The 23,220-nt window shown below is 44.7% G+C and overlaps 1 protein-coding gene across 3 annotated transcripts in view; it reads left to right on the top strand.

Moving 5' to 3' along the window:
* The window catches only part of CNTLN (centlein), a 578,743-nt gene that overhangs the window by 265,012 nt on the left and 290,511 nt on the right, over positions 1 to 23,220 (top strand). For all 3 annotated transcript variants that reach the window (XM_077249936.1, XM_077249945.1, XM_077249954.1), the window contains 2 exons: positions 4,298 to 4,419; positions 6,808 to 6,933. In XM_077249936.1, the coding sequence (XP_077106051.1) occupies positions 4,298 to 4,419; positions 6,808 to 6,933 (248 nt within the window). The remainder of the gene's footprint in view (positions 1 to 4,297; positions 4,420 to 6,807; positions 6,934 to 23,220) is intronic.

Genomic DNA, 23,220 nt, shown 5'->3' with positions numbered 1-23,220 from the left:
TAGCACAGCTACATTGTATATAACATAGCCCACGTAGTATATAGTACAGCCATGTAGTATATTGCACAGCCACGTAGTATATAGCACAGCCACGTAGTATATAGCACAACCCACGTAGTATATAACACAGCCCTCGTAGTTTATAACACAGCCCGCGTAGTATGTAGCACAGGCACGTAGTATATAGTACAGCCACGTAGTATATAGCACAGCCCATGTAGTATATAGCATAGGCACTTAGTATATTGCACAGCCCACGTAGTATATAACACAGCCCACGTAGTATATTGCACAGCCCACGTAGTATATTGCACAGCCCACGCAGTATATAACACAGCCCACGCAGTATAGAACACAGCCCACGCAGTATATAGCAATGTGGGCACCATATCCCTGTTAAAAAAACAAGTAAAATAAAAAATAGTTATATACTCACCTTCCGTCGGCCCCCGGATCCAGCCAAGTCTTTTAGCGATGCTCCTCTCGGCGCTCCGTTCCCAGTAATGCCTTGCGGCAATAACCCGAGATCATGTAGCGGTCTTGCGAGACCGCCTCGTGATCTCGGGTCATTGCTGCAATGCATTCTTGGGACCGGAACGCGAGGAGAGGGAAAGGCTGCCGCGGACACTGGAAGGTGAGAATATAATGTTTTTTTTTTAATTATTTTTAACATTCTATGTTTTTACTATTGATGCTGCATAGCCAGCATCAATAGTAAAAAGTGAAGCGGTGTTTAAATCCCTCCCCAATTTCGCTGATTGGTCGTGTCCGGCCGGCTGGAAGATGGGAGGCACCGGACCAAGAAGAGTGACACCCATCGGACTGGACCGCCCCCCCAGGTGAGTATAGTAAAAGTTATTTTTCTTCTTTTAGGCTATGAGACTGTATTTGGGCAGCATATATTTATACGTATATTATCACTAGGTATTGTATTATCCAGCGATTGTGCTGGTTTTTCTCTATTCCTCTTCACACTATGCATTTGCACTTAGTATATACACTCACCGGCCACTTTATTAGGTACACCATGCTAGTAACGGGTTGGACCCCCTTTTGCCTTCAGAACTGCCTCAATTCTTCGTGGCATAGATTCAACAAGGTGCTGGAAGCATTCCTCAGAGATTTTGGTCCATATTGACATGATGGCATCACACAGTTGCCGCAGATTTGTCGGCTGCACATCCCAAAGATGCTCCATACAAGGCAGGATGGATCCATGCTTTCATGTTGTTTACGCCAAATTCTGACCCTACCATCCGAATGTCGCAGCAGAAATCGAGACTCATCAGACCAAGCAACGTTTTTCCAATCTTCTACTGTCCAATTTCGATGAGCTTGTACAAATTGTAGCCTCAGTTTCCTGTTCTTAGCTGAAAGGAGTGGTACCCGGTGTGGTCTTCTGCTGCTGTAGCCCATCTGCCTCAATGTTCGACGCACTGTGCATTCAGAGATGCTCTTAGGCCTACCTTGGTTGTAACGGGTGGCGATTTGAGTCACTGTTGCCTTTCTATCAGCTCGAACCAGTCTGCCCATTCTCCTCTGACCTCTGGCATCAACAAGGCATTTCCGCCCACAGAACTGCCGCTCACTGGATTTTTTTTCTTTTTCGGACCATTCTCTGTAAACCCTAGAGATGGTTGTGCGTGAAAATCCCAGTAGATCAGCAGTTTCTGAAATACTCAGACCAGCCCTTCTGGCACCAACAACCATGCCACGTTCAAAGGCACTCAAATCACCTTTCTTCCCCATACTGATGCTCGGTTTGAACTGCAGGAGATTGTCTTGACCATGTCTACATGCCTAAATGCACTGAGTTGCCGCCATGTGATTGGCTGATTAGAAATTAAGTGTTAACAAGAAGTTGGACAGGTGTACCTAATAAAGTGGCCGGTGAGTGTATATTTGTTTGTATACCTTACTTATGCCACCTTTTGTATGCACTTTTATTGCACCTCTCGGAGTGGCAGCATATTTAGTAATTGTTCTGGTTAATTAATTGTCGCACATTTTTACTGCCGTCTCCTACTTTATGTGTTTATGCATTTATTTATTTTATATTAATCTATACTCTGCAGTTTGTTAGTCCCTTTGGTGTGCCCCTAAAGTTCTGGTATTGTCCCCACCAACCCCCCCTTTTTTTTATCATTTTGATATTTATTAAATACAATTTTGATTTTGTTCTATCACTGGACTTATTTCAGGTGTTTTTCTCTGTTGTTGATTGTATTTTCCGATTGTCCTCGTTGAACTATCCATGTAGGCACACGCAGAGGCGGGTATCTTTTATTCTATTATATTTCACATATTACCCTGGATATTTTGTGTGTGCATTTTGCTTTGAGTTTTCCTTAATTGTCTAACACGTTCAGGAATGTCTGCAGAATTTTCCTGAACAAAACCGTACTTTTTCTGCAGGAAAACCCCTCGCGTTTTTTTTGCTCGGTTTTTGCGCGTTTTTTGCGTTTTTTTTTTCAGGAGCTTCTCAATGCAATTATATAGCATCAAAAACGCAAAAAATCAGCAAAGTTCATGAACATGCTGCGTTTTTTACAGCAATGCTTTTTTTTTAGGAAAAAAACGCAGCATGTGCACAGAAATTGCGGAATGCATTGAAATGATGGGATGCTTAATGTAAGCTTTTTTTAGCGTTTTTTTTCCGCTGAAAACTGCCAAAAAACGCGAGAAATCCTGAACGTGTGCACACAGCCTCACAGGTTGGATCGGGGACTTATATACAGCAGTATAGAATGCTGTATATAAGCCCTGAAAAGGGGTTGCCACAACTCTTATCGGCCAAAACTGGTGACAGGTTCCCTTTAAATATAAAGAAGGTAACAAATATAAAAATAGTTATACATGTGGTATTGCTGTGTTCTTTAAGGTCCAATCTATCAAAATCTCAAATTATTTAGCCCCATCGGTTAACGCGATGCTGACAAAAAATTTAGAATATCAGAATTGCGGGGTTTTTTTGGTCACAGCACCTTCCTTAAAAAAAATAAATGAATTAAAAGACGACTAAAGAATAGTATGTACTCTAAAACTAATTCACCCTTTCCATGCTTTGTTCTGATTCTTTTCTGGCCTCCAATGAGACTAGACTATAAACAGTTACTATTTAATTATAGGATTCAACAAGACAGCCTAACACCAGAAAAAATGTGACTTTCAAACCTCACAGAAGACATTGTGTGATCCAGCTAGTCTCAATGGCGTTCTAACTCAAGGATAAACCCCCATATAAAATATACCCGAAATACTTTGAGCATGCATTAAAAACATACGTAAAGAAAAATTAAATATCCCCATGTCCAAAAGAGGGAGAATAAGGGTCCAATCAAGCAAGAGGACACATTTTGCATGTGACAAGATAACCACTTTTTTCTTTCCACGCACAGCCTTAAAAAACGCCCTACCGAACTGTGGAGGTTGGCACTCTTAATAGGAAATGCAAGAATGAAGCCCCCGCTCCTCCTCGTCTGACTATAATGATACCTAGACAAAACCTATATAAAAATGCCGTTTCCTTTGAAGATAAATTTGCCACACAAGACAAGAATAGACATAGATAATGCTCAGCAGTGGTCACCTAGATAATGATGGTGCAAAGTGAGAAAACAGTATTAGGACCAAATAACGCTGGCCCATTTTTACGTAATGGTGATATCTATTTTTTCTTTATGTATGTTTTTAATACATTTTCGAAAAAGTATTTATATTTCATTAGGGGGGATTTATTCTCGTGTTAGACCGCCAATGAGACCAGCTGGATCACACAATGTTTTCTGTGAGGTTTTGAAGTCGCATTCTCAGTGTAAGCCTATGAGACTTGTAGGCCGTGCTTGCTATTGTGAAAGAAATAATCTTTGCCAAAGCAAAGTTTTGATCATTGGAGGGGTATGGAGCTTAGCAACTGCAGTGGATGGACATAAGTGCTCAGATGAGTGTCATGCCCCATGGATCTGGTTAGCAGCGTACATACTATATACTCTTTATAGTCTGTATTAGGATCTAAGAGGAGATCCATAGGGATACGGGACTTAGCCAAATACTCAAACCTTTTCATTATAGTGATATTGGGGTACATATCAGAACCGCTTACAGTCACGTCTGAACAGTTTAATATAATAGTTTAAGTGCTTCTATTTGATAAAGATGTTATACTCTTTAGAAAGATTAGTTCAGATAATACCTGTTTTACGTGAGTTATATTTCTTTCATTTCTCCTTCCCGTACTTGAAATTCTTGTTATTTATCCATGTGTTTAGTGTAATAATCTGCATTTCATTCTGTTAAGGTAAAGGAGAATGTAGAGCTACGAAATGCACATGCGCAGCGTAAGCAAAGGCTGGTGACATTACAGACTGCTTACAGGGCACTGAAGGAGCAAATGGAACAGATGGAAGATGGAGGGGCCAGGTGAGTGATTGTTTTTAAATCTTTAAAGTCAGGATTTGATCAATAATACCCCTCAATGTTTCAAATAAAGCTTTTATTGTGTATGGACTCCACTTTTATTTTTTATGGGGTTTTCCACCCATAACTAGTTTCTAACATAGTACCAATGAAAATCTTAATACTTCAGCATACCTAGATGTTATGGACAATCGTGTGCTTTAAATGTTATGAAGACAGTTCACCAGTGCATAAAACAAGGTCGATAAAGAGTTAGGGTATGTCCACATGTTCAGTAATAGGCAGCGCTTTGGATGCATCACATGTCCGCTTCGTCCAAAGCGCTGCCAGCTTTTGAACACAGGTGATTCCGCATGTGTTCATTGAACCGTGTGGAATCAATGCGTCTCATACATTGTATGGGTGACATTTATCTTGTGGAGACTCGCGTCTCCACAAGATAAATAGACATGCTGCGGTCTGGAAAGACGCGTCGCATGTCAGTCTCCGCAAGGAAGCCACGGGCGTCGATGCATGCATAGTGGGCATGGTATTTCTTGAAATCTCATCCACTATGCTGTAACAACTGGCCACTGGGGGTTGGACCCTGCGGATGTACGCAGCGTCCAACCCGCAGCATTTACTGACTGTGGGAACATACCCTCCTGGCGTGGAAGAACTTGACTGGACAGCACAGAATACTGATCTCAATAATGACTGGGCAAAATTTTATAAGGCACATGCCAGAATCTTGTAGAAAGCCTTCCCAGAAGAGTAAAGCTGTTACTGCTTCAAAGAGGTGACCAACCTATTTTAATCCATATGGATTTTGAATAGGATGTCACAAAACTGAATGCACAAACATTTTGCGGTGAAGAAGTATTCTCTATGGCTAGACAAGAGAATCTGTCAGTAGGATCCCTCCTATCCCGTTTATATGGGCAGGCTGATTATAGGGAGCTGAATAATATGGTACCTTGGTATTTGCAGTCCTTTGTCTTATTACAAAGAAATCCATGTTTTTTTAATATGTAAATGAACTGTTAAGAGATGCAGGTCAAATCTCCTTGACATATCTCCAAATGTGTTTGTAATGAGAAAGTTCTGCTCTGCTATGCTGTTTTAGTTGTAATAACACACAGCTCTGCAGTAAGATCATTAGAACAGTCATTACATGTCTCACACTGGTAACTCCCCCTTTTATTTAAAATAATCAAATTTAGATCTGTGTCCTGCCCATCTTTGCTTATTTACATAAGAAAAACATGGATTTCTCTGGAATAAGACTACTGTTAAGGTATCATTTCATTCAACATCTTATGACCTGCATCGCCTTTATGACAACTTAGAAGGTTTACTTGTTATTTCAAGTATTATTGCCATGTTTTCAATTAGAAATGCAATGGTCCCAGCAAACCAACTTTCTGACGTTCCGTGACTGTTCATCATTGCACCGCTGGTCCAAACTGTGCACTCCTGATTCTGCTGTCTGAGGCATCTTTCCAGTGATTGCAGCCAACTTCAGAACAGTGCTTGCATGTTTTATTGGAAATATCTTGTAAGAATAGCACTGTGCATGTTCAGCCATCATTGGTAGATAATATTGGTGTCTTGACTCCAAGGCAACAAGCTATATACATTTAAAAACGGAAATTTATAGAATTCTAATATAAAGTAAATTACCAAAGTGTTTGTATTTACAATCACGATTAGTGATGAGCGAGTATACTCGTTGCTCAGGTTTTCCCGAGCACGCTCGGGTGATCTCCGAGTATTTGTTAGTGCTGGGAGATTTAGTTTTCGTCGCCTCAGCTGAATTATTTACAGCTGCTGGACAGCCTGAACACAGGTGGGAAATCCCTAACAAACAGGTATTCCTCACATGTATTCAGCCTGTCCAGCAGCTGTAAATCATGCCGCTGCAGCAACGAAAACTAAATCTCCGAGCACTAACAAAAACTCGGAGATCACCCGAGCAACGAGTATACTCGCTCATCACTAATCACGATCCAAAAATGCCTATCAATGCAGATGTGATTAAACCTTTCAAATTTCTAAAGTACAGTACTTGTGTACCATGGCTTATCTTTTCTAATTTCTAACATGTCACAAAGCTTTGCAATCTTATTTATTGTCAGAACAAAAGATCTACGTATGCCATTTTTCACCCCTTTGGTTAATACCCAGAGATTGCATAATCTCTATTACTTAGTGTACAGCTGTCAATTGACATTGATTGAGCTCCAATACTCATACATCTCTTTACAGAAAATATTTGTATTTAAAAACTTATTTCATTAAACAAAAAAAAAAAATCGGTTTTGATTGGTCCATATCAATGACATTTTATTGAGACCTTTATTTGAGTCACGAATGAGTTTATGTTGAATTTGATTTATATAAACTATGTAGGAAGAAGTTTCATAAAAATCGACCTACACGTCCAGATCCTTCTCAGCTTAGACAGGAAGACTCAGATGCAGTGTGGAATGAGCTTGCCCACTTTAAAAGGGAAAACAAAAAGCTACTGGTTGGAAAGTAGGTGCTGCTTTTTTATCATATTTTATGAATGCATAGGTTTTCATAATGTTGTATCTTAGCAGGTTCTTAAGTATTAGGTTCTAATTATGCCACCTCTTCTTTGAAGTTTGTCATATCTGGTTTTGATTAAGGAGGGCTCACATCACGTTCAGTGGTTACTTCTGGACCCCAACAAAACGGGATTGGCGCGTATGCACTGCATACTTTTCGGCTGTATACGCCTATTGGAGGCGGGCAGCAAGATACTGCTGACTTTGTCTTAATGTCTGCCTCTACTAGGCGTATATGGCCGAAAATTATGCGTAACATTTATTTTGGGGTGAGAGTTGTAAAGCTCAACAAAAAGTCATTATCATATCGACTCAGAATAAAGTCAATTAGACTGAATAGTCAACAGTTTTCAAAAAGAAAAAAAAATCCATAATGTTTGTTTCTTTTGTACATTACATCTCCAAAAAAGTGTTCTAAAAATTTGTATTTACTAGGGAATGGCACCACTAAAAACAACTGATCAGGCAAAAAGTAAGCCTTTATACAGCGTTTGTCTGGCCATATTGTTAGTGTATTTATTGTACAAAACTAGTAAGGCATAAATAAAACTATGTAAATTCAGTGATGTGCAGAATACAGTTAACACTTTATTTGTGCGGCTCGTGAATAGTAAACATATTTAACGTGAAAAAAAAGTACAAATTCTTTCTCACCATAAAGAGTAATTAAAGTTCTAGGAGATCGATGGAAATGTCCTGTGCTGAGTTCAATCAGCATATGTTTAGGCCAAACCTGGTTGGACAATGCATTTGAAGGTTGAATGTAAGATGGGCTTTGATGCCAAGCCAACTGTTCAGGTGTCACTCTCAGCCTTATCCATTCCTTCTCCAACTGGTTAAAGTAGTGATGAAAAATGGTGCTAGGAAAATGTCTGGTCCCCTGCAACTTCTGCCTAACCCTTTCCTCTTAAGTGACAGTTCTCACCCTATATAAGTCAGTAGGGAACTGCATGGTCTTAGGACAGAATATGTGTAGGTTTTGTTTCTAAATGTCACAGCAATTCCGAGTAAAACATACTTAGCTACCATGACAGAGCTGGACTCTGATTTATGATGCCCATGGTTGTAGAATAACGTACATCTTATGAATGGTACTTTGAGCATAAACAAATTAAAATACGATCAGTGTTTTAGTTTTAAAGTATTTTATGAAGATTGTGGGCAATATAAACTATGACATATTGAGGAACATGTAGTATTTGTGGCTATTTTCAGTTCTTCGATTCTTCGTTGCCTTTTTCAATTGAAAACTTCTGTATGAAACACCTGGCCTAAGGACATACAGTAGACTACCTTGAGTACTGTATTACTTCTACTTACAACCTGTAGCTTACTTGAACCCATGATATGGCCATAGAGAAGAAGTAAATGAAGATTTTTGAATGCGTGTTTAAGTAGTCATCTAAGGTCTGGTCACTTCCATATGTCACCTCCAAAGATGTGTAGTTGTTTATACAATTCTTGTGGCCTGACGTGAGCACAATTCAATATATGTAGTATGGTATAAGTACGGTACGATACTTGCCGATCTCGGTCTTCCCTGGCTTCCAGCACTGCTCTGGTCCTTTTCTGGGTCACGTTGGCTTATACTCCAACTTTCCAGATCACACTGGGGTCTATGTGTGAGCTGGAAGTCGATTTTGTAATGTAAGGCTATGGTGTATCATAACAAGGCTAGTAAAAAAAAAGTTTCATAGGTGTGCTTCTAAAAGTTGTTTTTACCTGGCTCTTCACCTTAATCTGGAACATAGGTGGAATAAAAGATGCAGACTATTATTTGTTCCTCTTCATACAGGCTGCTGAAACTGTACAGGCTGGGTTTTAAATGACTGACCAACTATATAACATCAGGGGTTTTTTTATTTTTGTTTTTTTCCAACCCTGTCCCACCTCTGTTTGCCCACAAATTTAGTTGTTCAGCACCTACTTGGCTCAACAAATTGTGTTGTCGGAACACAAAATTAACACATTTTCAGTTCAGCTCCTCCAGTGTGCAAAGCTGACAATTGATGATAAAGTTTTCTTTTTTCCTTCTTTTTAATCCTTGTTTTTTTTCTCAATTCAGTGACACATATGGCAAATCAGTAGCCGAAATAATACTGTACTATTCAGGGATTGTGTTAATTAATGTGGCTCTCATCTGTTGGAGGTGTCGCTCTTCATTAGTCTGTATTTTACACACTGCCTTGCTTCATTTCGGGAACGAGGTGGTGAGGGGATAACCTAGGCAGCCATGCTCGTTTGATCTCCCTGATACATACGCAATGCAGAATGCCTCAGCTCTCTTGGTTCCCTGCCCTGTCCTGCTAATCCCAGCTGAGCTCATTATGATGTTGCCTCGCTGCTACTCTCCGAGCCAGATCTGTCCAAGCTAATTACTGCTACCAGCAGAGCTGCCTGTTAAGGGTCTGGTGTGGATCTGATAACATGGTCCTTGGTAGTGACCTGCAAAAAGCACGAGGGAGTTTGCTTTCTTTCTTGCTTCATACCGCCTGTCCTTTGGGTTTAGTGCTTATCCCCATCACACAGATATCTTCGCTGCAGTCAGAGGAAAACTTGAGGAAGAAAACTCATGCTTGTGAAAACGTGACACGCACTGCTTTGATCTTTCCTAAATCGGACAGTTTTAAGGACATCCTGGACAGAGAACTTCTTTTTGTTATTTTATGGGATGACAGCAGAAAACAGTTTCCCCCTAGCTATTGGTTTACTTGTTTAATGTCTTTTATAATTTATATGGTGTACATAAAATAGTGTTTTTCCTTTAACCATGCAATATTATTGCTTAATAATATGCAGACAGTGAATTAGCCGTACATGCAATACTTATGTAACAGCGTACAGTATTTCTCTGACGACCTGTATGATGTTAGATCAGCTTTCTTCCCATTGCTTATTTTTTCTTCATTTTATGTCATAACATTGGTACCTGCTGTTGCTTTTCTGATCGAGAATTTACAGAAAAGGCAAAACAACCTCACTAAAAAGTTTTGGTAAAGGCCCCGTCAGACATAGCGATTTACCAACGATCACGACCAGCGATACGACCTGGCCGTGATCGTTGGTAAGTCGCTGTGTGGTCGCTGGGGAGCTGTCACACAGACAGCTCTCTCCAGCGACCAACGATCAGGGGAACGACTTCGGCATCGTTGAAACTGTCTTCAACGATGCCGAAGTCCCCCTGCAGCACCCGGGTAACCAGGGTAAACATCGGGTTACTAAGCGCAGGGCCGCACTTAGTAACCCGATGTTTACCCTGGTTACCAAAAAAAAACAAACAGTACATACTCACCATCTGATGTCCGTCAGGTCCCTTGCCGTCTGCTTCCTGCTCTGACTGAGTGCCGCCGTACAGTGAGAGCAGAGCGCAGCGGTGACGTCGCCGCTCTGCTGTGCTCTCACTGTACGGCGGCACTCAGTCAGAGCAGGAAGCAGACGGCAAGGGACCTGATGGACATCAGATGGTGAGTATGTACTGTTTGTTTTTTTTTTACATTTACGCTGGTAACCAGGGTAAACATCGGGTTACTAAGCGCGGCCCTGCGCTTAGTAACCCGATGTTTACCCTGGTTACCAGTGAAGACATCGCTGGATCGGTGTCACACACACCGATTCAGCGATGTCAGCGGGACCTCAACGACCAAAAAACGGCCCAGGCCATTCCGACACGACCAGCGATCTCACAGCAGGGGCCTGATCGCTGGAACGTGTCACACATAGCAAGATCGCTACTGAGGTCGCTGTTGCGTCACAAAACTTGTGACTCAGCAGCGATCTCGCTAGCGATCTCGCTATGTGAGACGGGGCCTTTAGTGTCGAGGGTTGCTAAACAAAATTGGAAGAAAACGCACTCACATGTAGATTTTATCACAAACAAGCAACTTTCACATTCAAGTCAACCCTCATCTCTGCTTAACAGGATTACTTCACAACCCTCATATCATCTTTATCCCTCAACCCCAAACTGTTATTCAATACTTTTATCTCCCTCCTCTACCCATCCACTGCCCCCTTCGACCTCGCTCATCTCTGTAGAGGACTTTGCTGCACATTTCAAAATAAGATTGACCAAGCAAGGCAAGTCTTTACCGCTCAACCACTACAATCCCTATGTAAAACAGACCACTGCCCTTCCCCCACAATCTTTCTTTCCAACATTAATGAAGTCGTACTTAATCATCTTCTCTCCAAATCGCACCTCACTACCTGTGCACTTTACCCTATCCCACCTCCACCCCAACCTCACCACCATGCTTATCCACCATCTCTTCAACCTATCGTTAACTTCGGATACCTTCCCTTCAACTTTTAAACATGCCACAATCACACCTATTCTGAAGAAACCATCCCTCAACCCAATCTCTGTCTCCATCTGTCATCCCATATTACTACTCCCCTTTAACTCCCATCTTCTGAACAGCATGTTTGTCACGGGTTTGCCGCAACAGAGAGGAGAACCAGAAGACCGCAGCGTCTGATTTTTCCTACTCCTGCACTTCACCATCATATTCAACTGTGCAAGTTTCTTTTGGCAGTGCAGGGGTTAATCTGCTCAGTTGAGAGCTCCTGGAAGCTTTCCTGCTTTAAGGCTCTCAGCAGAGCACTGTTATCCACTCCCATTTCCTATATAAACTGGGTCTTGGCTAGCACTCATTGTCAGAACTAGCTTTTGCTGCATGGCTGGAGGGTATTGGTGGTTGTTATTGTAGAAGTCGTTTGGAGGATTTATCTGTGACTGTTGCTAGGTTGTGAGTGTGTGATAATTCCCTTCTAATACTTTGGTTATCCCCATCCTTCACTCTTTTAGTCTGGTTGGTGTATTACGGTACACTGCTACTCCCCTCTTCCCTCAATGGGGGAAGGGTACAGACGGAGGGATGATTCAGCTTAGGCAAGGTACATGGCCCAAGCATTTTCTCCAGCAGAAGTAATCTGGGGAACAGGTTGAGCTAGGGCACCCCTAGCGTTAGGGACAGGGAAGGAGTCTCGGGACACCCAAAAACAGAGTCGTGACAATGTCCATTCTGAACTTTCCTTCCACCTCTTATCTAACTCGCCCTTTGTCAACCTGTAGCCCCACTTCCATCACCACCACTTCACCAAAACTACCGTAACCAAAATTACTAACTACTTAATGCCAAATCTAAAACACTTATCTCTACACTCCTCTTTCTAGACCTGTCTTCTCTTCCGTTGGAGTTGCTCTAAGTCCATCCCCAACGTTAGTCTTGATGCTAGTGCAGCGCCCCAGAGTCCTGGTCGTTGCAGTACTGATGCTCCGCCGCTAAGGGGGGTGTTGGTACGTCTGATGGCACTGAAGGAGTTCAAAAAAGGACGACTCAAAACAGATATTAGTAGAATCCTAGAAACAACCAAAGACCAAAAAAACAACAAGGATCCCTAAAATATAACTTTTAATAATTATAAAAGCTAAAAACAGTTTGCTCCAATGTGAGAGACAATGATATTCAGAAAAATAGCTCAAAGAATAAAATCTAATTTACCCTGTCAGGTATTCTATTACTTCTCCCTACCTGACAGCGGAGGTTGACACCCTAAGTTTCTGCGGTAGGCGCCCCCGCTCCTCGACGACTGGCCCTAATAGCCCTAATTACACCCTATATTCCCTAAATGAGACCTACTAATTACCAGAAAAAAATGAAACAAATATAAAAAATCAAAAAAATGCAAAAATTAGAATAGAAAAAAGCAAAAAAATAAACTCAGCAAAAAAACACAATTGTTATTTAGTACCAGACAAGAAGGTCCTTAATAGGGCGTAACAAATCACAACTATTGGGTGAAAATATCAGTGTCTCGTTTATCCAAAAAATATATCAGCGGGCCACTCCATCCCACATTCCTATGTATAGTCATGTGTATCCAAAGTTTTCAAGTGGTCAGATGACACCCAGATATGTAGTGTCCTTAATAGGACTGCAGCCCACAAAAACAGAGACATCCCCACAAAAAACAGGGGACCACCAGAGCAGGTTAGACAACCAAAAAGACAACACCCCATAGTATAGTACTATAATATACGCTTCTACTCATCTGCATCCCAGAGGCGTTGTGGGTGGTCATACAGTCATACAGCTCCGCTAGTCTCCTGCCGGGATATCCTCCCTATACTGCCTGACGCGTTTCCCCCCCCCGTGGGAATCCTGAGGGTTCATCAGGGGACATGGAGCAATGCCACAAAAAGATAAAGATGCAGATTGAAGGAGTTCACCTGACCAGGTATCACAGACACCAATACACTTCACAGTCTGGCCTCCAGGGGGAGCTAAGGGTGCTATGTATTAGGCCACTCCTCACAATCTGGTAAAACTGGGGGTTAGATAGGAAGTTAGTCAGAAGCTGACTGGGTTGGAACCATGCAACATCCTGTGGCAGAGGGTGTTGCAGGGGAAGATTCAGGGGGGTCCCTGTCAGGGGTGGGATCCTGACAGAGGTCTAGCGAACAGAAAGAATGTTACGGGACCGCGCCTGCACTTCATTGCGGCGGTACCCCAAGAAAGGACAAGAAGCGAGGTTTATTGTGAAGAGTGAGAAACGAGATCAACGCAACAAGGAGATAACACCAGTAGGAGTCGTGCTGCAAGACCGAGGCAACATCCTACTGAGGCGCGTGGCCGGAAACGCCGAGGAAGTATTGAGCTCCAAGCCTTACTTCAAACCTACGGCAGGACAGTCAGTTATAGGCGGGCTGTCTCACCTAAATCAGGGGTGACTCTAGGGTCCCGGAAGACCTCCAGGCCTACCCGTCATACGGGTACGTCCTAGCCATATCATCTGGGAGGACGGAGAAGAACATCAGAATCAGTTGTGAGGGAACTTCAGAAACAGACACAACAGTTGTGAGGACTATCCCGTGGTGCTAAGCAGGGAAGGACTACAACACACAAGCGCTAGAAGGTAGGCACAGATTTCCACCTGCAAAGGGAACTCTGGAGGTGCCATCGGACCGGCCGGTCTCAGACAGCCCTGTTAACCGTACTCCGGATTGAGGATCCTGAAGCCTTTAATAAAGAGGTAAAGAGACTGCAACCTGGTGTCCTCGTTATTCATCGCGACCTGTGTTGTGAATTTGGATTCTGGGCTCCCCCGGTGGCTACTGGTGGAATTGAACTGGTGTCTTCATCTTCTCTGTTCACCTGTTCCCATCAAGATGTGGGAGTCGCTATATAACCTTGCTGCTCTGTTAGTTGCTTGCCGGTCAACAATGTTATCAGAAGCCTCTCTGTGCTTGTTCCTGCTCCTAGACAACTACTAGATAAGTTGGACTCTTGTCCATGTTTGTTTTTGCATTTTGTTCCAGTTCACAGCTGTAGTTTCGTTACTGTGTCTGGAAAGCTCTTGTGAACGGGAATTGCCACTCTGGTGTTATGAGTTAATGCCAGAGTTTTAAAGTAATTTCTGGATGGTGTTTTTTTGATAGGGTTTTCAGCTGACCATGAAAGTGTCCTTTCTGTCTTCTGCTATGTAGTAAGTGGACCTCAAATTTGCTAAACCTATTTTCATACTACGTTTGTTATTTCATCTCAACTCACCGCCAATACATGTGGGGGGCCTCTGTCTCCTTTCGGGGTATTTCTCTAGAGGTGAGCTAGGACTAATATTTTCCTCTGCTAGCTTTATTTAGTCCTCCGGCTGGGCTGGGCATCTAGAATCAACGTAGGCATGCTACTCGGCCACTGCTAGTTGTGCGTTAGGTTTAGTTCATGGTCAGCTCAGTTCCCATCTTCCAAGAGCTAGTTCCTATATATGCTTATGCTATGTTCTCTTGCCATTGAGATCATGACAGTTTGACCGGCCCGCAAAGTGTTAATTGTTTGGGCTGAAGCAGGAGAAAAAGAAGTGTTGAAGGGAAATTTTTTTTTTTTTTCCCCTCAGAGTTTGGCTGCCTAGCCCTTAATTGCTGTCTAGCTGCTTCTTACCTCCTCTTAACCCTTGAATGGCTCTGTGTCCACCTGTTTGTAATGGATCTTCAGAGTGTAACTGCAGGTTTGAATAATCTCGCCACGAAGGTACAAAATTTGCAAGATTTTGTTTGTCATGCACCTGTATCTGAGCCGAGAATTCCTTTGCCGGAATTTTTCTCGGGGAATAGATCCGGGTTTCAGAATTTTCGAAATAATTGCAAATTATTTTTGTCTCTGAAATTTCGCTCTGCCGGAGACCCTGCACAGCAGGTCAGGATTGTGATTTCCTTGCTCCGGGGCGACCCTCAAGACTGGGCTTTTTCATTGACACCAGGGGATCCTGCGTTGCTCAATGTGGATGCGTTTTTTCTGGCCTTGGGGTTGCTTTATGACGAACCTCATTTGGAGCTTCAGGCAGAAAAAACTTTGATGTCCCTATCTCAGGGGCAAGATGAAGCGGAAATTTACTGCCAAAGATTCCGTAAATGGTCTGTGCTTACTCAGTGGAATGAGTGCGCCCTGGCGGCGACTTTCAGAGAGGGTCTCTCTGATGCCATTAAGGATGTTATGGTGGGGTTCCCTGTGCCTGCGGGTCTGAATGAGTCCATGACAATGGCTATTCAGATCGATAGGCGTTTGCGGGAGCGCAAACCAGTGCACCATCTGGCGGTGTCCACTGAGAAGTCGCCAGAGAGTATGCAGTGTGATAGAATTCTGTCCCGAAGCGAGCGGCAGAATTTTAGACGGAAAAATGGGTTGTGTTTCTATTGTGGTGATTCTACTCATGTTATATCAGCATGCTCTAAGCGCACTAAAAAGCTTGGTAAATCTGTTTCCATTTGCACCTTACCGTCTAAATTTATTCTATCTGTGACCCTGATTTGCTCTTTGTCATCTATTACCACGGACGCCTATGTCGACTCTGGCGCCGCTTTGAGTCTTATGGATTGGTCCTTTGCCAAACGCTGTGGGTATGATTTAGAGCCTTTGGAGACTTCTATTCCTCTGAAGGGGATTGACTCCACCCCATTGGCTAATAATAAACCACAATACTGGACACAAGTAACTATGCGTATTAATCCGGATCACCAGGAGATTATTCGCTTTCTGGTGCTGTATAATCTACATGATGATTTGGTGCTAGGATTGCCTTGGCTGCAATCTCACAACCCAGTCCTCGACTGGAGAGCTATGTCTGTGTTGAGCTGGGGATGTAAGGGGGCTCATGGGGATGTACCTGTGGTTTCCATTTCATCATCCATTCCCTCTGAAATTCCTGAGTTCCTGTCTGACTATCGTGACGTCTTTGAAGAATCCAAGCTTGGTTCGTTACCTCCGCACCGAGAGTGCGATTGTGCCATAGATTTAATCCCGGGTAGTAAATACCCAAAGGGTCGTTTATTTAATCTGTCTGTGCCTGAACATGCTGCTATGCGAGAATATATAAAGGAGTCCTTGGAAAAGGGACATATTCGTCCATCGTCATCTCCCTTAGGAGCCGGTTTTTTCTTTGTGTCAAAAAAAGACGGCTCTTTGAGACCATGTATTGATTATCGGCTTTTGAATAAAATCACTGTTAAATATCAATACCCATTGCCGTTGCTGACTGATTTGTTTGCTCGCATAAAGGGGGCCAAGTGGTTCTCTAAGATTGACCTTCGTGGGGCGTATAATTTGGTGCGAATCAGGCAGGGGGATGAGTGGAAAACCGCATTTAATACGCCCGAGGGCCACTTTGAGTATTTAGTGATGCCTTTTGGTCTTTCTAATGCTCCGTCAGTTTTCCAGTCCTTTATGCATGATATTTTTCGCGATTATTTGGATAAATTTATGATTGTGTATCTGGATGATATTCTGATTTTTTCGGATGACTGGGACTCTCATGTCCAGCAAGTCAGGAGGGTTTTTCAGGTTTTGCGGTCTAATTCTTTGTGTGTGAAGGGTTCTAAGTGTGTTTTTGGGGTACAGAGGATTTCCTTTTTGGGATATATTTTTTCCCCCTCTTCCATTGAAATGGATCCTGTCAAGGTTCAAGCTATTTGTGATTGGACGCAGCCCTCTTCTCTTAAGAGTCTTCAGAAATTTTTGGGCTTTGCTAACTTTTATCGTCGATTTATTGCTGGTTTTTCGGATATTGCTAAGCCATTGACCGATTTGACTAAGAAGGGTGCTGATGTTGCTGATTGGTCCCCTGATGCTGTGGAGGCCTTTCGGGAGCTTAAGCGCCGTTTTTCCTCTGCCCCTGTGTTGCGTCAGCCTGATGTTGCTCTACCTTTTCAGGTTGAGGTCGACGCTTCTGAGATCGGAGCTGGGGCAGTGTTGTCGCAGAAAAGTTCTGACTGCTCCGTGATGAGGCCTTGTGCCTTCTTTTCCCGTAAATTTTCGCCCGCTGAGCGGAATTATGATGTTGGGAATCGGGAGCTTTTGGCCATGAAGTGGGCTTTTGAGGAGTGGCGCCATTGGCTCGAGGGGGCCAGACATCAGGTGGTGGTATTGACTGACCACAAAAATTTGATTTATCTTGAGACCGCCAGGCGCCTGAATCCTAGACAGGCGCGCTGGTCATTATTTTTCTCTCGGTTTAATTTTGTGGTGTCATACCTACCGGGTTCTAAGAATGTTAAGGCGGATGCCCTTTCTAGGAGTTTCGAGCCTGACTCGCCTGGTAACTCTGAGCCCACAGGTATCCTTAAGGATGGAGTGGTATTGTCAGCCGTTTCTCCAGACCTGCGGCGGGCCTTGCAGGAGTTTCAGGCGGAGAGACCTGATCGTTGCCCACCTGATAAACTGTTTGTTCCTGATGATTGGACCAGTAGAGTCATCTCTGAGGTTCATTCTTCTGCGTTGGCAGGTCATCCTGGCATTTTTGGTACCAGGGATTTGGTGGCAAGGTCCTTCTGGTGGCCTTCCCTGTCACGAGATGTGCGAGGCTTTGTGCAGTCTTGTGACGTTTGTGCTCGGGCCAAGCCTTGTTTTTCTCGGGCTAGTGGATTATTGTTGCCCTTGCCTATTCCTAAGAGGCCTTGGACGCACATCTCGATGGATTTTATTTCAGATCTGCCTGTTTCTCAGAAGATGTCTGTCATCTGGGTGGTGTGTGACCGTTTTTCTAAGATGGTCCATTTGGTTCCTCTGCCCAAGTTACCTTCTTCTTCCGAGTTGGTTCCTCTGTTTTTTCAAAATGTTGTTCGTTTGCATGGTATTCCTGAGAATATCGTTTCTGACAGAGGGACCCAATTCGTGTCTAGATTTTGGCGGGCATTCTGTGCTAGGATGGGCATAGATTTATCTTTTTCGTCCGCTTTCCATCCTCAGACGAATGGCCAGACCGAGCGGATTAATCAGACCCTGGAGACATATCTGAGGTGTTTTGTGTCTGCTGACCAGGATGATTGGGTTGCTTTTTTGCCATTGGCGGAGTTCGCTCTCAATAATCGGGCCAGCTCTGCCACTTTGGTGTCCCCGTTTTTCTGTAATTCGGGGTTTCATCCTCGATTTTCCTCTGGTCAGGTGGAATCTTCGGATTGTCCTGGAGTGGATGCTCTGGTGGAGAGATTGCATCAGATCTGGGGGCAGGTGGTGGACAATTTGAGGTTGTCCCAGGAGAAGACTCAGCTTTTTGCCAACCGCCACCGTCGTGTTGGTCCTCGGCTTTCTGTTGGGGATTTGGTGTGGTTGTCTTCTCGTTTTGTCCCTATGAGGGTCTCTTCTCCTAAGTTTAAGCCTCGGTTTATCGGCCCGTATAAGATATTGGAGATTCTCAACCCTGTTTCCTTCCGTTTGGACCTCCCTGCATCTTTTTCTATTCATAACGTTTTTCATCGGTCATTATTGCGCAGGTATGAGGTACCGGTTGTGCCTTCCGTTGAGCCTCCTGCTCCGGTGTTGGTTGAGGGTGAGTTGGAGTACGTTGTGGAGAAAATCTTGGACTCTCGTGTTTCCAGACGGAGACTCCAGTATCTGGTCAAGTGGAAGGGATACGGCCAGGAGGATAATTCTTGGGTGAATGCATCTGATGTTCATGCCTCCGATCTGGTTCGTGCCTTTCATAGGGCCCATCCTGATCGCCCTGGTGGTTCTGGTGAGGGTTCGGTGCCCCCTCCTTGAGGGGGGGGTACTGTTGTGAATTTGGATTCTGGGCTCCCCCGGTGGCTACTGGTGGAATTGAACTGGTGTCTTCATCTTCTCTGTTCACCTGTTCCCATCAAGATGTGGGAGTCGCTATATAACCTTGCTGCTCTGTTAGTTGCTTGCCGGTCAACAATGTTATCAGAAGCCTCTCTGTGCTTGTTCCTGCTCCTAGACAACTACTAGATAAGTTGGACTCTTGTCCATGTTTGTTTTTGCATTTTGTTCCAGTTCACAGCTGTAGTTTCGTTACTGTGTCTGGAAAGCTCTTGTGAACGGGAATTGCCACTCTGGTGTTATGAGTTAATGCCAGAGTTTTAAAGTAATTTCTGGATGGTGTTTTTTTGATAGGGTTTTCAGCTGACCATGAAAGTGTCCTTTCTGTCTTCTGCTATGTAGTAAGTGGACCTCAAATTTGCTAAACCTATTTTCATACTACGTTTGTTATTTCATCTCAACTCACCGCCAATACATGTGGGGGGCCTCTGTCTCCTTTCGGGGTATTTCTCTAGAGGTGAGCTAGGACTAATATTTTCCTCTGCTAGCTTTATTTAGTCCTCCGGCTGGGCTGGGCATCTAGAATCAACGTAGGCATGCTACTCGGCCACTGCTAGTTGTGCGTTAGGTTTAGTTCATGGTCAGCTCAGTTCCCATCTTCCAAGAGCTAGTTCCTATATATGCTTATGCTATGTTCTCTTGCCATTGAGATCATGACAGACCTGCACCACACCACAACATTCTCAACTTTCACTGGACGCCCCTCAGCAGGGTCACGGACTGGGTCTAGCCACCGTGACACTCCCAGAACCGAGACAGAGAGGCCCTGTGGCAGTGGGAGCGCTCCAACTTGGCGCCATGAACAGGATCTACTTAAGCCTGAAGAATCAGGTCATGTGTGCCTTGGAACTGTGATTTATTGTGCTTGGACTGTGACTTATTGCAAAGACTGTGCATTGCCATTTGCCACCAAAAGTTCCCGCCAAAACCGCCGCCATTGCAGCTCCACAGGGAGCGCAGAGGAAGAAGAAGGGCGTGCCATGGGAGGAGACTACCAAAGCGGCGCCAAAAGTAGCGACCGCCCCCTCCAACTTTTGCTGCGAGGTGACGACAAGCCCAGAAACAGAGAGGAATCGCCCCCTGGTTTGCAACGGCAAGAGCCGAGACCAGAGTGGCTTCGGCCTCGAAGAAATGGCGGAGTCAGGTGCATGCACGGCTGCCGATCTCGAGACAGCGAAGGTGACCAGCGAGTGCCTGAGCGACGACGCAGTGATCCCGGATTATCTCCACCGACCGGAGACGGGCCCGAACCCACCGCAAGTGAAGGACCCGAACTCCTCGGGGCCGCTGGCGGAGGAGCCGAGCCCGCCTATCCCGACCACGGAGCCAGCAGGTGCGCGGAGCCATGGAGAGCGGAGCCATATCGGGAGGCTGCCGTGGAGGAGCCGCGGTCCGGGCTGCAGCCGATTCCAGTGTCCTTGTCAACGGAACAGATTGACATCGGTGGAATCACATCAGACGCAGGTATGGGAAGCGTCCCTGTTCCCCCGACCAATCCTGCTCTCCTCACCGATCCCGCTCTCGCGACCGCTCCTCACCCCGACAATGACCGGTTCCTCTCAGCGGAGCTGGTGGTGCTAACCCCCGACACGATGGGGGAGCTGGTGCCTCCACTACCGACCAAGATGGGGGAACCCCTAGATGTGAGCTCAGAGGGGGTGATCTTCCAGTGGGACACCCCCCGGATTGGGCTAGATGGAGCCTGGGAGGAGGGCATCACCCTTGCTGTGCTCACTTGGGAACAATATAAACGATGCTTGATCCTACACTGGAAAAACCGAAAAGAAACAGAACAAATTGACCCACCAAAAGTGCAACACCCAAAGCCTGCGCACGGCAGGAAAGACGTTGTAAAGCGGGGAACTGTGCTGGCCTTTCACCCAAAGCGGGGTTGGGGCTCCATACAGGAACCGGGACTACCGACTGATGTCTTCGTTACCAGTTACAATCTGAAGGCTCCCTTCCGCAACCGATATGGTGATCCATTATTGCAAAGGGGGGACCAGGTGACCTACACCGGCCACTGGAGTGCACAAGGATGGTGTGCTCGGGAACGTCCAACGATGTGGGCCTGTGGAGGTGTCACCTGTTGTCCCGACCATGACCGATCCGGACTTGACAGATCTTGCTAATATCACCACAGTACGCCTTGTTGCGGCTACTGAGCTTGCAGCCAGGGTTAGCCTTCGAATCCAGACACCGGGTGATCTGACTGCACCCGAGAGACCAACCACCAACACTGACATCGCATCAGCCAGAGATCAGGGACCGAAGCCGCCGCGGTCAGGAGACGTCCACTACCGGCTGATGTCTTGCAACTTACTATGAAGCCCTAAAGCTCGACAAACTGTATATAGTTAACTGTTCGTCTTTCTATGTGACTTTCTGCTGCTACAACCTGACTAGGGTTAACTCTTAAAGGGATCCCTTAGTTTACCCGGGATCCCTATTTTTGCCTTTGGTTTTTGTTTCTTGTTCATCACTGTTGAAAAGAACTGCTGGATCATGAACACTGCATGATTACAAACTTATTGTAAATAGTTTGCACCTTCTTAAAGGTGCTCCCTACTGGTTTTACAAGGAAAAGGACTCTTTGCAAAGAAACTGTTCCTGGAAACAGTACAGGAGTCCCTGCCTTACACGAACTTGCAGCTTGGGAAGCTGCACTACCTCCAAGAGACTTGGTTCTCTCTTAAAGGGAACGTTCGCCAATAGCACTTAAAGTATAATGATGTCTTAAAAGAAGTAGTAATAATGCTTACATGTAAAAGTTATATGTAGTTATTTAGTTGCTTGTAGGGAATGTTTAATAATGTGTTAGAGAATGAGGACAGGAAGTGAACCCGTACGGGGTTAGTCGGTGAGTCCTCCTAGGAGTCATACAGAGATGGCTCAGTGATCTTGAACTGAGAGAAGGTTGATAAGTCCTATACTGTGTATAGAAAGAGAAAGGCAGTAGGTCCGGATGAGGAATGGGGCGGTCCTGCAAAAGAGCGAGAGGCAGTAGGCCTGGGACAGATAGACAGGCGGTCCTGCGAATGTAAAGTTGGGAAATGAAGAAAAGTTGATTAGCCTTGTAGTGTTTTATAGTAAGCCTTTAGTGGATTCAGCTTATATGTCCTTAGAGGCAAAGTTAAATTATTATTCAGAAGTTGCACTAAGTAGAATACCCGGTTGGGTAATAGAAGTTATTTATGGTACGTTATTTAAAGTATTTAACCATGTTTGTAATGTTCAAGTGTTCTCACCTCCCATAAAGGGAAGCTCTGTTCAAAGTTCACTTGTTATTGGATTTCAAAAATTGTATGTCTTTTTGCTGACATGTATTGTTGTTTTCTTCCCAGTCCAGGAGTACTGGATTTAACCGGGGGGGGAGTGCAGCGCCCTAGAGTCCTGGTCGTTGCAGTACTGCTGCTCCGCCGCTAAGGGGGGTGTTGGTACGTCTGATGGCACTGAAGGAGTTCACCTGACCAGGTATCACAGACACCAATACACTTCACAGTCTGGCCTCCAGGGGGAGCTAAGGGTGCTATGTATTAGGCCACTCCTCACAATCTGGTAAAACTGGGGGTTAGATAGGAAGTTAGTCAGAAGCTGACTGGGTTGGAACCAGGCAACATCCTGTGGCAGAGGGTGTTGCAGGGGAAGATTTAGGGGGTCCCTGTCAGGGGTGGGATCCTGACAGAGGCCTAGCGAACAGAAAGAACGTTACGGGACCGCGCCTGCACTTCATTGCGGCGGTACCCCAAGAAAGGACAAGAAGCGAGGTTTATTGTGAAGAGTGAGAAACGAGATCAACGCAACAAGGAGATAACACCAGTAGGAGTCGTGCTGCAAGACCGAGGCAACATCCTACTGAGGCGCGTAGCCGGTGGCCGGAAACGCAGAGGAAGTATTGAGCTCCAAGCCTTACTTCAAACCTACGGCAGGACAGTCAGTTATAGGCGGGCTGTCTCACCTAAATCAGGGGTGACTCTAGGGTCCCGGAAGACCTCCAGGCCTACCCGTCATACGGGTGCGTCCTAGCCATATCATCTGGGGGGACGGAGAAGAACATCAGAATCAGTTGTGAGGGAACTTCAGAAACAGACACAACAGTTGTGAGGACTATCCCGTGGTGCTAA

The sequence above is a fragment of the Ranitomeya variabilis genome, chromosome 1, assembly GCF_051348905.1.
Source record: "Ranitomeya variabilis isolate aRanVar5 chromosome 1, aRanVar5.hap1, whole genome shotgun sequence".
Lineage (NCBI taxonomy): Eukaryota > Metazoa > Chordata > Amphibia > Anura > Dendrobatidae > Ranitomeya > Ranitomeya variabilis.
Note: the sequence above shows the minus strand (reverse complement) of the source record. Positions and strands in the feature narration are given on the sequence as shown.